The sequence below is a fragment of the Passer domesticus genome, chromosome 6, assembly GCF_036417665.1.
Source record: "Passer domesticus isolate bPasDom1 chromosome 6, bPasDom1.hap1, whole genome shotgun sequence".
Lineage (NCBI taxonomy): Eukaryota > Metazoa > Chordata > Aves > Passeriformes > Passeridae > Passer > Passer domesticus.
Window position 1 is genome coordinate 940706 of NC_087479.1, and position 13891 is coordinate 954596.

Consider the following 13891-nt stretch of genomic DNA (forward strand, 5'->3'; position numbering starts at 1 on the left):
GCCAAGATGTGCCCAACCTGATGTGCTCCTGGCAGGGCAGACCCAGTCCTGCTGTCCCTTGGGGAATTCATAACCAGAGGCGCAGCTGGGAATGTCCTGAGAGGGTTTTGGGGTACAGTGGCTGCAGGGAGTGAAGCACAGTCACTGAGGGGGTTTGGGCTCTGCCTGCAGGCAGTGAATCAGCACCAGAGGCTCTGGAATTCTCTGGGAAGGCAGATCCTGGAGCAAGGCTGGAGCTGGTGCTTGTTTAAGTGTCTGGGTGGGTGCTGATCCCATTTCACGGGCAGCTGCCCCAGAGCAGCACCACGGGCTCCCTCTCTGCAGGGAATCCTCTGGCAGTGGCCACATTTCCCTCTCAGACCTGGCTGAACCCTGAGCCCCTGAGGGGAGGCACAGTGGGAACCCATCCCTGCCCCAGTAAATCCCACATCACGCACTCCAGTGCTGGGGATGAGGAATTTTCCACTGAGTTTTGGCTGGTGGGTTATCAGTACCAAGGGAGGGCACCCTGGCTCTTGGAGATTTCTCCCAGGAACTGGCATTCCTGTTTAAAGCAATGTGTAGATGGTCTTTTTCTGCCCATCCTGCATAAATAATTCAGGGAAAACAATCCCAACTCTTTTGCTTGCGCATTAATGATGAGAATTAATAGTTGCTTAAATGAAATTATTTGTAAGCATTTACCGTCTTTGCTGGAGATGAGAGAAAAGGCACAGAAAAATGAACCAGCAGAAAAAGAGTTTTAAATCACAGCTAAATTTCTCTATATATGCCAAATGCCACAGAGTATTGACTGTGAGAAAGAGGCTGGGATGAGTTTAAAATCCTGTTTTGAAAATCCATCTGTACAAATTACTCTGTGCGTATTTAATTTGTCTTTGATTCCTGATGAGCTTGGTAATTAATGTGTTTGATAGAGAAGTGAATATATGATGGGCTGTGTCTGGATGCATAACAGACATGAGATGAACTCATTGTTACTGCAGGTGAAAAAAGCTGATTTTTTTGGTATTTGCTGTGTTTTTTCCCCCAAACTTTGTGTATGACTGCTGGCTAATAAACAGCCACTCTTTGAGAAAACACAGTTTAGGTAGTGCTATGTTCTCTGTGCACTCCTGGCAGGTTCTATCTCTGAATAAAACAGAAAAACTGATATTCAGCCTTAAAAATTTCATATCCAAACCATACTTAGTGGATGATCCTTTCTGTCTGACAGTCACTTAATGAGTGGCAGGTTGATGTAGAAAAGTCAATTATTTTAACATCTCTCAATAAAAAGTAAAATTGTTCTTGGTGAAATTAGTTGAAAAGTAAAAACTGGAGGTCTTGTTTTATAACCTTGAGGAAAGGAAAAATGCTGTAACAGGAGAAAACTCAGCTATAAAAAAAAAGACAAAGTATTGGATTTTTTGGCTCCCAGGGAAGAATAGTGGATTTTCAGTGTGTCTCATGTCCCTGGAAGATTGGGAAGGGTGTGAATGAGTTGATATAAACTTAAACAGAACTTTGGTGCCAAGATCATTACTGGGCTGAGCAGTATTGGGTTTGGAGAGTGACAGGATCAGCTAAAATCCACCCTGCCCTGCAGTGTCCCTGCTGCTCTCCTTCCTTTATTGGCCAGGTGAGAAATCAGGAAGGAATTGCACAAAATGCACTTTCCTGCCTGGTTCAGAGTTAGTTTGTCTCGACTCTGAAGTTTTACAAGAGAATAACTAAAGCTCAGTGCCAGTCAGAGCTCCAGAGCCTCCCCAGCTGGCAGACACTAAATGTGGTTTTCTCCTGGAAGTTATATTGGGAATACTGGCATGGACACTCCTCAAGGCATCACACTTGGGGAACCCAGACCTTCCTGGAACAGAGCAGGGAATGCTCTGGATCATCCTCTGCCCTTCCCTGGAGCACACTGGCTGTGTTCCACTCCCTGCAGGATCTCTGCCCTGGGCAGCCTGGCCTCAGCCCTGCTGTGGGTCCCTCCTGAGCCCCCTCTGCAGCAGGGCCTGGGGGGCAGAGCCTCCTCCTGCCCTGCTCTGCCTCCCTTTGCTCTGGTCCTGGAGAATGAGAGGATCTGGAGCAGCTCAGGGTCCCTGAGTGCCCGGCCAGCACGGATCTGGATTTGTCCTGGAGCTGTTGCTTGTTCCCTGCTCCTGCTTTGGGGGATCCCCTTGGGACAGAGCAGGGGTTGGGGTGTGGTGGGGCCTCACTGGCACTGCCTGGGCTCGTTTCCTTCACACCAGCTCAGCCCCAGCACGTTGGGAAGGGATCCCTGGATAGCCAAGGACAGGCTGGACCCTGGGGCTGGAGCAGCCTGGGACGGTGGGAGGTGTCCCTGCCATGGCAGGGCTGGCACTGGGTGGGATCTAAGGTCCTTCCAACCCAAATTCTCTGCTGAGCCCTGACAGTGCTGGAGCCAAGGGTTTTGGAGGAAGGTGCAGCTCTTCCAGCCCAGTGTGGCTCTGTAAAACCCAGTCTAAAACCCCTCCCAGGGCAGGCTGGGAGCACTTGGGGGGCTCCATGGAGGGGATGCACCTTTGGAGTCCCTGTTTGTGGAGGTCCTGTCTGCTTGGCAGCAGGTTTCAGCCCCTTCTCCCCTGGGAAAGAAAAGCCACTCCAGCAGTTATTTATGGGTGTTTTTCTTTGGTAAAGAACCCCTGCAAATCTGCACTAAAATAATTAGGTCAGGGCGTTAGTTTAGAGCCTTTGTTTTTTATTGTGCCAACAGAAAACAGATTAGGAGCAGTTTTCAGTGAGGTGTAGCTGGCACAGAACAGCTCTTTGCCCTGTACACAAGTCCTCAGCTCTGTCAGAGCTCCAATAACAGGTCCTAAGCTCATCCCGGGCTCCAGGAACTCGTTGTGGTTTGCTGTGGGAGATACCTCGGAACAGAGGAAAGCTTTGTGCTCTTGGCAGGTTCAGTGCAGGGTGGGATAACTCTGCCAGTTGTCTTTTATCTGCTGGCTGTAAGTCTGTCAGCTCTGAACTCCAGTCACTGGGCTGGAGAAAGCCACAAGCGCTCCTGAGCAATTAATTGGAATTAATTCCATGGCTGTGTTTGGGTAACACGACACTGAAGTGTTTTGGAAAGGCTGAGGGGACTTTTCCAGAAGTATTATCTTTTTAATTAAAAATGAAGGTATGGAGGCTAGATAAATGTAATCAGGAGCAGTGCCTGCTGCTGAGGCTCTCCTAAGTAGGTTGTGTTTACTGTTCCCTGGCAGTCCTGAAGCTCCAGGTGACTGCATCCTGCTGCCTTTCATAACAGCACCGGGTTTTGCAGAAGGTGATTAAATCAGACAGGGCTGTGCATCGAGCAAATAGGGACAATATCATTTTCTTATATGTTAGAAACTAGGTCAGGGGATGAAACAGAAAAGTACAGGTAATGGAAATTGCTTTTTAGAAAAAATGCTCTGCAGCAAGTATAGGGAATCATAAACAGTGCTGAAATATCAGATTTAGTGGCCATTACTTTCTAATGAAAATATGAATTTCATTTCAAGAGGAACATTTGTGAAAAGCCTGAATCTGTTTCTACTACTTGAGACATAGTTTAAGTTTCATCTGCAGCATTTCAAGTGTGCTCATGTCCAACTGTTTGGGGTTTGATGGGAGGGTAATCAGCTATTCCAGTGGAATCCACTCAAATAAAAAGCACTGAGTTCTTCCTTCATGGTCGGCATTTTGGTTTATTTGGTGAATGCCTTTTCCTGTAGGCTGGCACAGACATCTCTGTCTGTCCTTTTAAAGGGACTCATCAGGTACAGCCTGGATTGAAGAACAGCAGAACAGTAACAAACTCTGTGATCAAACACCAAGTTCTGAATTTTAAACCCTTAAAACTAAACTGCATTTTCAATTTTATTCTCACTAATGAACTCTTTGTGCATTCAGCCTTCCCAGTGGCTTGGTGAATGGTTTTGGCTGTATTTTAAGAAAACAACATTTGATTTCTTCATTTATTTCCTCCCTTTCCTCCAGAAATTCCTGGCACTACTGCAGCCTCCAGGTGGTGTTTGCTTGTTGGTGGAGTTAGAGGTGTTAGTGGTTTATTTGGCTTAATTAATCCGTGAGCCTTAATTAGAAGGAATGCCTGGGGATGGAGTGTCCTGCCTTGCTTTCCCTGGGAGCTGTGAGGCCATGACCCAGCTCCCCTGGGGACAAAGGAGACCTGGAAGGGCTTGGGAAGGCCTTGGAGTGTCCCGGGTGACACCTTTGGGTGCCCCAGGGGGCAGGGAGGGGCTGCCCCAGGCCTGGCTCCCATCCCATGGCCCAGGGTGAAGTCAGGGAATGGTTTGGCTTGGAAGGGAATTAAATCCCATCCAGTGCCATGGCAGGGACACCTCCCACTGTCCCAGGCTGCTCCAGCCCCAGTGTCCAACCTGGCCTTGGGCACTGCCAGGGATCCAGGGGCTGCTCTGGCAATTCCAGCCCAGCCCCTGCCAGGGAAGAGGAGCAGCCCCAGCTGCCCCAAAGCACTGAGAGCCCTGGCTCCATGGCCGAGTTCCCTTTGCCTCTGGAAGCTGTTCTCCTGCTGGCTGCAGTGAGCTGGGGCCGTGGCTGCCCAGGGTGGAGATTCCCCAGCACGGCTGGGCCAGGGCTGCCACGGCTTTCCCTGCGCCCTCCCAAATTTCTCCTTGAGGTTTTGATTCTTTGGGGGATTAATGCTGCTGTCATTGATGGTGGCAGTTACTCCCACTGCATTCCTTGGGATTTTAGAACAGATTTAGATTAGATATTGGGAAGGAATTCCTGGCTGGAAGGGGCTGGGATGGAGTTCCCAGAGCAGCTGGGGCTGCCCCTGGATCCCTGGCAGTGCCCAAGGCCAGGCTGGACACTGGGGCTGGAGCAGCCTGGGACAGTGGGAGGTGTCCCTGCCATGGCAGGGCTGGCACTGGCTGGGATTTAAGGTCCCTTCCAGCCTAAACCATTCTGTGATTCTGTTTTCATTTTAATGCTACACAGGTTCTGCACACAGAAAAATAAGATAAAAGAAGACCTATAAATAAACAGTACCATAAACTAGTTTTTAGACTAAACTGTAGGAATAATCAAAGCAAGCAGGCAGAAGTTAAACTGGGCTCCCCCTACACTGCCAGAGCATCAGCAGCATGTGCTTGTCAAGGATATTTGTGCATCCTAACAGCATCTGGGAGCCCAGCACAGGAGCAGTGCCTGGAGTGACGAATGGAGTGTTGTTTCTCAGGGATGAACGCAGACTGAGTTCTACACCTGCCTTTCTGTGCCTGTCAGGACATTTTCTCCCCACCAACTCCACTGCTGGGGTCAGTGTTGGAAGCCTGACTTAGGCCTGGCCTTATTGGTTTAGTTGGATGTTTTTCGGTGGGCTGGAGGGACACTAAAGGGATTAAGCAATTGTTACGCTACAGCCCTCTTAGGGCAGGGCAGCTGTGCTGCTGCTGGAGTGCCTGAGCACTTGGGAGACATGGTGTGCATGGAAGTAGCACTGGGAAACTGTCTGTCAGCTTGGGAGAAGCATGTTCTTGTGCACTGGGATTTTGGGGCCAACAGTTTGTAAACAGGGTTTGTGGGACAAATCTGATTACTGCAATTATGGCAGAGTTACCACTCAGGCCAAACTAAGTCTGTGGAAAAATCCTGACCACCTAAGGCTGGGAAGCAAAGAGGAAAAACAGGATTAAGATGCATTAGTGCAGGTTATTGTCCTTGCTGCAGCGAGGTGGAAAGCAGGTACATGTGATGCTGGAAAACAAGCTGTGTTTTGGGGTGGGTTCTGCAGGAAACGGGACATGCTGCTGTGCCTGTCTCCATTCCTCTCTGCTCTGTCTCCCAACTCCCATCCCTTCCACACAGATCCTGGACGTGTTGGCCAGTCCTTCACCCAGTCTGGCCTTCTCAGAGGTGAATCCAAGTGCTCCTGGGATCAGAGTGCCCTTGGAGTGTGGGCAGTGAGAGGGGAGCTGCAGCCCCTGTTCCATACCCGGGGGTCCCTCCCGTTCCTCTCTCTGCTGGCTCAGCCCTTGTTCCATTGCAGATCCCAGGGGGATTTTCCCCTCCTCGGTTCCTGGGTGGATCCAGGGTTATCCTGGGGCAGGAGGGTGTGGGAATGAACCCCCAAGGATCATGGAGTCCAACTCCTGACCCTGCACAGGACACCCCAACAATCCCACCCTGTGCCTCAGAGCTTGTCCAAGCGCTCTGGCAGGAATTTGGGGAATTAACCTAAAACCATCCTGATTGTGGAGAGCCTTCCACTGAGGCAGAGCTCCTGGTACAGTAACACAGCACTCAGAATGCAGCACAGCTCACTCTGAAAAATCCTGTGTCCCAAATAAAACCAATGAGTTGCTCACGTTCTGTTGGTAGGATCTATAAAAATAAAATCATTTCTAAGGGCTCACACTTGTATCCTTTTACCTGTGCTGGGTTTTGGTTGCAGGTGCTGGAAGCATTTGCTGGGCGCCTGATTAAGGTGGGAGTTTTGTCCAGGAGGGATATTCCCAGCCTGACCAAATACCAGATCATCCTGGCAAGGGATCAGTACAGGAAGAACCCCTCTGCACAAAATGCAGTAAGTTCTTTATTTATTTCATGCTATTAAAGTGGTGAATAAATAGGAATAATCCATTGTTACAATATTTCCGGAGACATTTTAAGTAGATTTCTGTTTTTAGCTGTGGAATAAAATAGAATCACAGCACATTTTGGGATGGAAGGGATCTTTAAGATCATTTATGAAATGTATTTATCTATTTTAAGATAATTTATGAAAAATATTCCTAATTGTTCCACATTTCTGGATGCCAATATAGAAGAGTTAAGGAAAAGGTCAAGCATTCCATTTAAATGAAATTGCTTTAAGAATTACATTGTAATCACTGACAGCCAAGTTTTCATTTTCCCTTCAAAGGTAAATTCCTGCTCCTGTTTTTTGGTAAATGGAATGGTCAAATTTTGTAAACTTCAAGAAAATTGCCTAAAAAAAGACTGTGTATCTCAAAAAGAGCAATGGGAAATCTCCCTCACTGTAACCAAGGAAATTTTCCTGACTTAATTTCATGGCCTGGGTAGATGTGCCAGAAACCCCTGGTTTTCCCAAATGCTGATGGCTCAGCTGTCAGAGTCTGAGGGTTGATGAGCTAATTTTGGGAGATGATAGAGGTGTTTTGGAGAGTATTTTGGAGGTGGAAGAGGATTGCCTTCACTGAGCATTGTGCAGTCTGTCCCCTGGGGGCCCTGATGGACAAACTGCTCCCTGAACATCACTTTGGGGTTGCTCTGCTCCTCAGGTGTCACTCTGGCTTTGGGCAGGAATTGCAGTGGGATTCCTGCTCCTCAGCACTTCCTAACTCCATCAGAATCTGCTTTGTTCCCCCAGGGAATCCATCAGGGCATCATTGAAGGAGACTTTGCCCTTTGCATCAGTCTGTACCACGGGTACGAGCTGCTGCTGCAGATGGGAATCCGCTCCTTATTCATCTACCTGTGGGGAATCATGGATGGATCCAAAGGTGAAATCTCCTCAGGAGCCTCCTTCCTTTCAGTTCCACTCTTCTCCTTCCATTTGCCTTGCTGTGTGGCTGGGTTGGCACAAAACACCTTAAAGAATGAGGGGCTGCAGGTGGATTTGGTGTTTTGTTCCCCTTATTCACAGAATCACAGAATGACCAGGCTGGGAGAGACCTCCAAGACCATCGAGTCCAACCCAGCCCCAGCAGCTCAGCCCAACCCAGCCCTGGCCCCCAGTGCCACATCCAGGCTTTGTTAAACACACCCAGGGATGGTGACTGCACCACCTCCCCGGGCAGCCATTCCAGAGCTTTATCACCTTTCTGTAAAAACCTTTTCCTGATACCCAGCCTGTATTCCCTTGGCCCAGCTGCAGGCTGTGTGCTCTGGGTGTGTCAGTGCCTGGAGACAGAGCCCAGCCCCAGCTGAGCACAGGCACCTTCCAGGAGCTGTGCAGGGTGAGGAGGGCACCCCTGAGTCTCCTTTTCTCCAGGTGAGCACCCCCACCTCCCTCAGGGCTTCCTCTCAGGGTTGGTGTTCCCAGCCCCTCTCCAGCCTTGTCCCCTCTGGATGTGCTTGAGCCTCTCAAAGTCCTTCTCAACCTGAGGGTCCAGAGCTGGGCACAGTGAGGTTTGCTAAAGGCAGAGTCTGGGAAAGGAAATGGAATCCTGAGGTGTTCCAACTCTCTCCAAAGGGCTCTCCCGCACCAAGAGCGAGCTGGGGCGCAACGGGGACTTCATGGAGCTCTACCAGCAGCTCCAGGACATGTTCTCAGACTCTGCTGTGGCTCCTGAGGCTGGAAGTGTTGGCAAGAGCACAACAGGTCAGGATTCCTCCCTCAAGGACAGAACATTCCTGTTTAAAAGTTGTGCTGCACTGGCTGCTGCTCTTTATTCCAGACTGAATTCCCAATGTTCTGTCTCTCCCTCCCTCTCACTCTTCCCTCGCTGGTTTTAGCTACTTTCAAGGAAGTTTGCCATGTTTGAAGTTTTTAATTTGCTCTAAAATGAAGGTTAAAATACACCTATTTCACTCTAAGTCTTTTCCAATATAACTCTAACAAAAGTTACAGCACTTTCTCAAAAGCTGGGTTTAACAAATGTTCTTCTTTCAGTAGTTTATTGTTTTGTTTGGAACCAATATCTAAATATCACGATCAGGATTTGGATCTGACTCAGATAATTACAGTGGGAGAAATGAAGTTCACTGAACCTTCCTGCTTGTTGCAGGTTTATTTACATCTTTCATGACTTTATTTCCTTTCCAGCATCGGAAAAGAAAAAGGAATTCATCTACAGCCATCCAAAATTAAAGAAATTGGAGGAGATTGTAATAGAACACTTCAGATCCTGGAAACAGGGAGGTTCTGGTAAGTGTCAACAGCTCAGAGGAAAACCTGGGGATGGAAACAAGGAATATCCCCCTGACTGATTTCCTCCTTTATGCTGCTTTATTGCTTTGATTGTTTGTGCATCTTCCCCTCTAGAAACTTCACCATAAGATTTCTGTAAGATAGGACTTCCTATAAATTCTCATTATTAATTTGATATAAACTGCTCTAGCAGCTGAGTCAGGGATAGGGAACTCATTCCTGGGGCTACCATGTTCCCTGCTGATCCTGTCCCACTTTGTCCTGGCAGCCTCTCCTCAGGGCCCTGCTGCAGAGCTCCATGAACACATTTAAGGACTTTAAGCATAAAAGTTCTGATATCCAGCCTGAGGATAAGAATTAACAACTCTGAGGCATCAATTGGAAGTTCAGACCCTTCAGTTACATTCACCTGTTCCTCATTCTTTTTCATCTTGATGAAGACATCATTCAGATCTCTTTGGTTTGGGGATGTTTCAGGTTCTTGATTCCAGCCTTTGGAATGATTACATGAGTAATAATAACATTTGTTTTGCATCTTGTTCACTTTTTATCTTGCCTGTTTGGATCTTCGTGCTCTGTGAAGTTCCTTTTTTTTTTTTTTTTTCTTTCTTTCTCTCCTGGATGCCCTGTTCTCAGCAAACCTTTGACATGACTGATGTTTTCTGCTAGGCAACTTTGTTTCCCAGTTCTGTGTTTGTAACTTTAGGATATGTCCCAATGCATTTAATGCAGTTCACTCCTTTTCTCCCCTTCCCATTCAGAGTTCTTTCTGTCCTCCCAGCCTCCCTCTCTCCTTTTGCCTTCACTTTAAAAACCCTACATTTGAGATGGAAGGGGAGGGAATTCATGCCCAAAGGCTTCAGCCATACCTGGAGCAGCAGCAGCCCTTTCTGCTCCATTCATTGCCCCTGGATCCCTGGCAGTGCCCAAGGCCAGGCTGGACATTGGGGCTTGGAACAGCCTGGCACAGTAGGAGGTGTCCCTGCCATGGCGAATGGGATTGGATTAAGGTCCCTTTCCATCCCAAACCAGTCTGGGATTCTGGTTTTGTTGTCCTGAGAGTCCTGAAACGGAGACTACGGCATCGTGAACTTCATTCCAAAGCACTTCCCATCCAACCCCAGCTTTTCAAAGTGGCTTTGGTAAGGGTGCCTCAGATAAAGACATTCTCATTCTCCATGAGCATGAGAGCATGCTTTGATCCAAAGAGGAATTTTAGGGATGTCGATCTTGGAGCATTTTCTGCTCATTTTCTCTTCCCATTGAGTGAGACGAGAGCTGTGAACGTGTAACTTGTGAGGGGTGCCCCGTCCTTTCTTACTGATAATTCTACTAAAACCTGGCATTTTCAAATGCAGCAGGTGAGGACAAGAGCGAGGGCTCCCCTGGGGACACGAGGGTGATGATCTTCTCCTCGTTCCGGGACAGCGTGCAGGAGATCGCCGAGATGCTGGCGCGCCTCAGCCCGGCCGTGCGGGCCATGACCTTCGTGGGGCACTCCTCGGGCAAGAGCACCAAGGGCTTCACCCAGAAGGAGCAGCTGGAGGTGAGGCTTGGACTGGGAATTAGTAATAAGGAGCAGTAATTGTGCAAATAACTCCAGGAATATGGGCTGGGTGGAAGTGGCTGAGCTGTGTCGCTGGTAAATCCCTGCGGAGTCCAGTGGTGTCCAGAGGATCCAAAATTATACTGTCTGAACAAAATAGACCAATAGTTTAAATATTTATATTATATATAAATATAATTTAAATTATTATAATTTATATATTTACATTATAGTAACGACTGCTAAATTTAGAGGTCAAAAATCTGGGGAAATTTGCAAATACGTGCAATTTTATTCTTCTAGGTAGGAAAGATGATATCTAGCACTAAATTCTGATCTAGCAAAGCTAAAAGAAAGACAACCCCTAAAATATTTAATTGCTAAGTTGGGAGGATCAGTTTACAAGTTTTATATGGTTGGAGACAGAATAAGGTGGGCTTTTTCCCTTTATTTTATACTGAAAGAGTGACCATGCTGATGCTGGTCACACTGGGGTGTGGTGTTTGATCGCAAGGTAGCAGCTGGAAAATTTAAAAAGACAAAATTTGTCATTTTAGAATTGTCTTGGTTTGAAAAGCCAGGTGTCTGCTGAGGAGGGCAGGAGCCTCCCCTGAAACGGAAAGTGTAAAACCCCTCCTTACGAATTATTATAATTTTGAAATTGAGGGGCTCTCAGGCAAAGATATGGGAGCAGGAATAACAGTTCTTTATTAGGGAAAAAAATTAATTTTAAAAAAAAGCAGTAATACAAAACACCACTGCCAGAGTCAGAAGAGGAGCTGAGCTCTGTGGGTCAGGGTGGTGGCACAGCCCCATCCCATGGGGGCTCAGCCCTCCTGCAGTGCCAGCTGTGCTTCTGCTGGAGCAGGGATCCTGCACAAGGGGGGAGTTTTCCTCTGGAGCTCCAGGGCTGCTGGAGATGGGCCTGCTCTTCCTCTGGGAATGCAGGGCAGGAGAAAGCTGCTCCTCTGGGAATGCAGGGCAGGAGAAAGCTGCTCCTGTGGGAATGCATGGCAGGAGAAAGCTGCTCCTGTGGGAATGCAGGGCAGCAGAAAGCTGCTCCTGTGGGAATGCAGGGGGCAGAGGCTGCTGTGCTGTCCCAGGCTCAGATTGGATCCAGGTAGGAATGCTTGGCTCCTGCCCTGGGCGGAGCATCTCCCCATGGGATGCTGGAATTTGATCAGCCCTGCAGGGACACTCAGTGGCCATGGACAGCAGAGATCTCCTGGAGGGAGGATTGGCTGTGGGAGAGATAAAGAAAAAACTGCCCCATGGACAGAGAGAACTGCCCAGCTCTGACAGATCTCACAACCCAGCACAAGACTCCAAATCAGTTTTCCTGGCTGAGCTGCTCAGTCCCCTGGTCGATGCTTTGTTTGCGTAGATGGGGACAAGTGAAGAGATGTGAATCTTGACTCCATGTTTCAGAAGGCTGGTTTATTATCTTATGATATATATTATATTACAATACAATATTAAAACTATACTAAAAGAATGGAGAGAGAGGATTCGTCAGAAGGCTAGAAAGAACAGGAATGGAATGAATAACAAAGGCTGGTGACTCTGAGTCTGAGCCCGCTGACTGTGATTGGCCATTAATTAGAAACAACCACCATGCCCCAATCACAGCTGCACCCGTTGCATTCCACAGCAGCACACAGTTATTGTTTACATTTCTTTTCTGAGGCTCCTCAGCTCCTCAGGAGAAGAAATCCCAGCAAAGGATTTCACATAAAACACCATCAATGAGATTTTTCACCGTGTCACTCGCAGTGCCATTCCCGCCGTCCCCGCAGGTGGTGCGGCGTTTCCGCGAGGGCGGCTACAACACGCTGGTGTCCACGTGCGTGGGCGAGGAGGGGCTGGACATCGGCGAGGTGGATCTCATCGTGTGCTTCGACGCGCAGCGCAGCCCCGTGCGCCTGGTGCAGCGCATGGGCCGCGCCGGCCGCCGGCGCCGCGGCCGCATCGTCGTCATCCTGGCGCAGGGCCGCGAGGAGAGGGTGAGTGGGGCCCGGCCAGGCAGGGGGCACGCTGCCTGCTCTTACTTGTGTCCCAGGCAGCCTCTCCTGCGCTCGGGTAAGTGTGGGCATTCCAGCTGTGGGTTTCTCTGGGTCTGGGATGAAGGCATTTCAACAGTAACTCGTGTTCAGACTCAGGTGTTTATCGTTTCTTATCATAAAACAGCCTCACTGCTGTGAGTTCAGCACCTTTGCATCAGAAGGCACAAAATGGCCAACAACCTCTTATTCCAAGGTCTTTTAAGACTAAACTGTCAAATTAACTGACACCCAGATTATTTTCCCTTTTAACCCAATAACTGATCCCACAGAGCCCCAGTGCGGACTTTTCTGCCCAGTTACAAAATGCCACCCAAACCCATGAAGAAGAAGGAAGAAGAAGCATGAAGAAGAAACTCAGGATGACACCCTGTGCCCTCCATCCACATCCATCCACTAAAAATCCCAAAACCTTCATATCTCATCAAGTGATACACCTACATTACTCTCTATAATCTATTTCACACTTTTGTGGATTCTGGTCTATCTTGAAGTCGAGGAAACTTTCTCCATGAATGAGGGTCAGAGTCAGTGCTCCCCTGGGGGTCAGGGCACCCCAGAGCAGACAGATAAATATTCCCAGTGCCCTGGGTTTCCACAGGTAAGTGTTCAGGCAGAGCAGTCAATGCCCCACACCCCACACTCGCCACAGCTAGCTCAGCCAAGAGAGGCAGAAGGGCCTTTTGTAGGACAAATTCCAGCCAAGGTTTGTTCCAGCACACCAAGGGGAAATCAGGGACAAAAGACCTGGCCATGTGGTGTGCACAAGGTTGAGGATGGGAGGGCATGGGGTGGCACAAAGGGCAGGCAAAGGGCACTGCCCTACAGGGAGGACAGGGCCAGCCACCAGGGATTCCACAACCAGTGAGGGAACAGGGGAAGGAGAAACCACCAGAATTTGGGACACAGGGGGAAAGGAACTGGGATGGATCGTGGTGTTGTGCAAGTCTCCATGGGGAAGTTCTTTCTGTCTGCCTAGGTGGGGAAAACTCTGTGGTGGGTCTTTCCATGGCAGTGCCCTGGGGATTTGCCTGAGGGGGAAGGATTCAGAGGATTCCACACTCAGGGAGCATCCCAGCCCAGACACCCCAACAACCCCACCCTGGGCATCCCTGGCAGTGCTGTCCCAATGCTCCTGGAGCTCTGGCAGCCCCAGGGCTGTGCCCATTCCCTGGGGAGCCTGGGCAGTGCCAGCACCCTCTGGGGAAGAGCCTTTCCTGAGCTCCAGCCTGAGCCTGCCCTGGCTCAGCTCCAGCCCTTTCCTGGGTCCTGTCCCAGGGAGCAGGGATTGGAGCTGTCCCTTGGGACAAAGCTGCAGCCCCCAGGCAGCCTCTGCTCAGCCTCTTCTTTCACTGTTACAGGAATCTCCAGCACAGAACCCTGGAGAGATTTGGGATGGATGGGACCTGAAAGATCCTCCAGTTCTGC

At 49.1% G+C, this 13891-nt stretch overlaps 1 protein-coding gene across 7 annotated transcripts in view; it reads left to right on the forward strand.

The window, feature by feature from the left end:
* The window catches only part of FANCM (FA complementation group M), a 57173-nt gene that overhangs the window by 17659 nt on the left and 25623 nt on the right, over window positions 1–13891 (forward strand). For 5 of the 7 annotated variants that reach the window (XM_064422754.1, XM_064422755.1, XM_064422750.1 and 2 more), the window contains exons 5-10: window positions 6416–6547; window positions 7355–7487; window positions 8180–8308; window positions 8753–8854; window positions 10216–10403; window positions 12200–12406. In XM_064422754.1, coding sequence (XP_064278824.1) covers window positions 6416–6547; window positions 7355–7487; window positions 8180–8308; window positions 8753–8854; window positions 10216–10403; window positions 12200–12406 — 891 coding nt within the window. The remainder of the gene's footprint in view (window positions 1–6415; window positions 6548–7354; window positions 7488–8179; window positions 8309–8752; window positions 8855–10215; window positions 10404–12199; window positions 12407–13891) is intronic. The other 2 variants (XM_064422751.1, XM_064422753.1) reach the window with 1 other exon arrangement.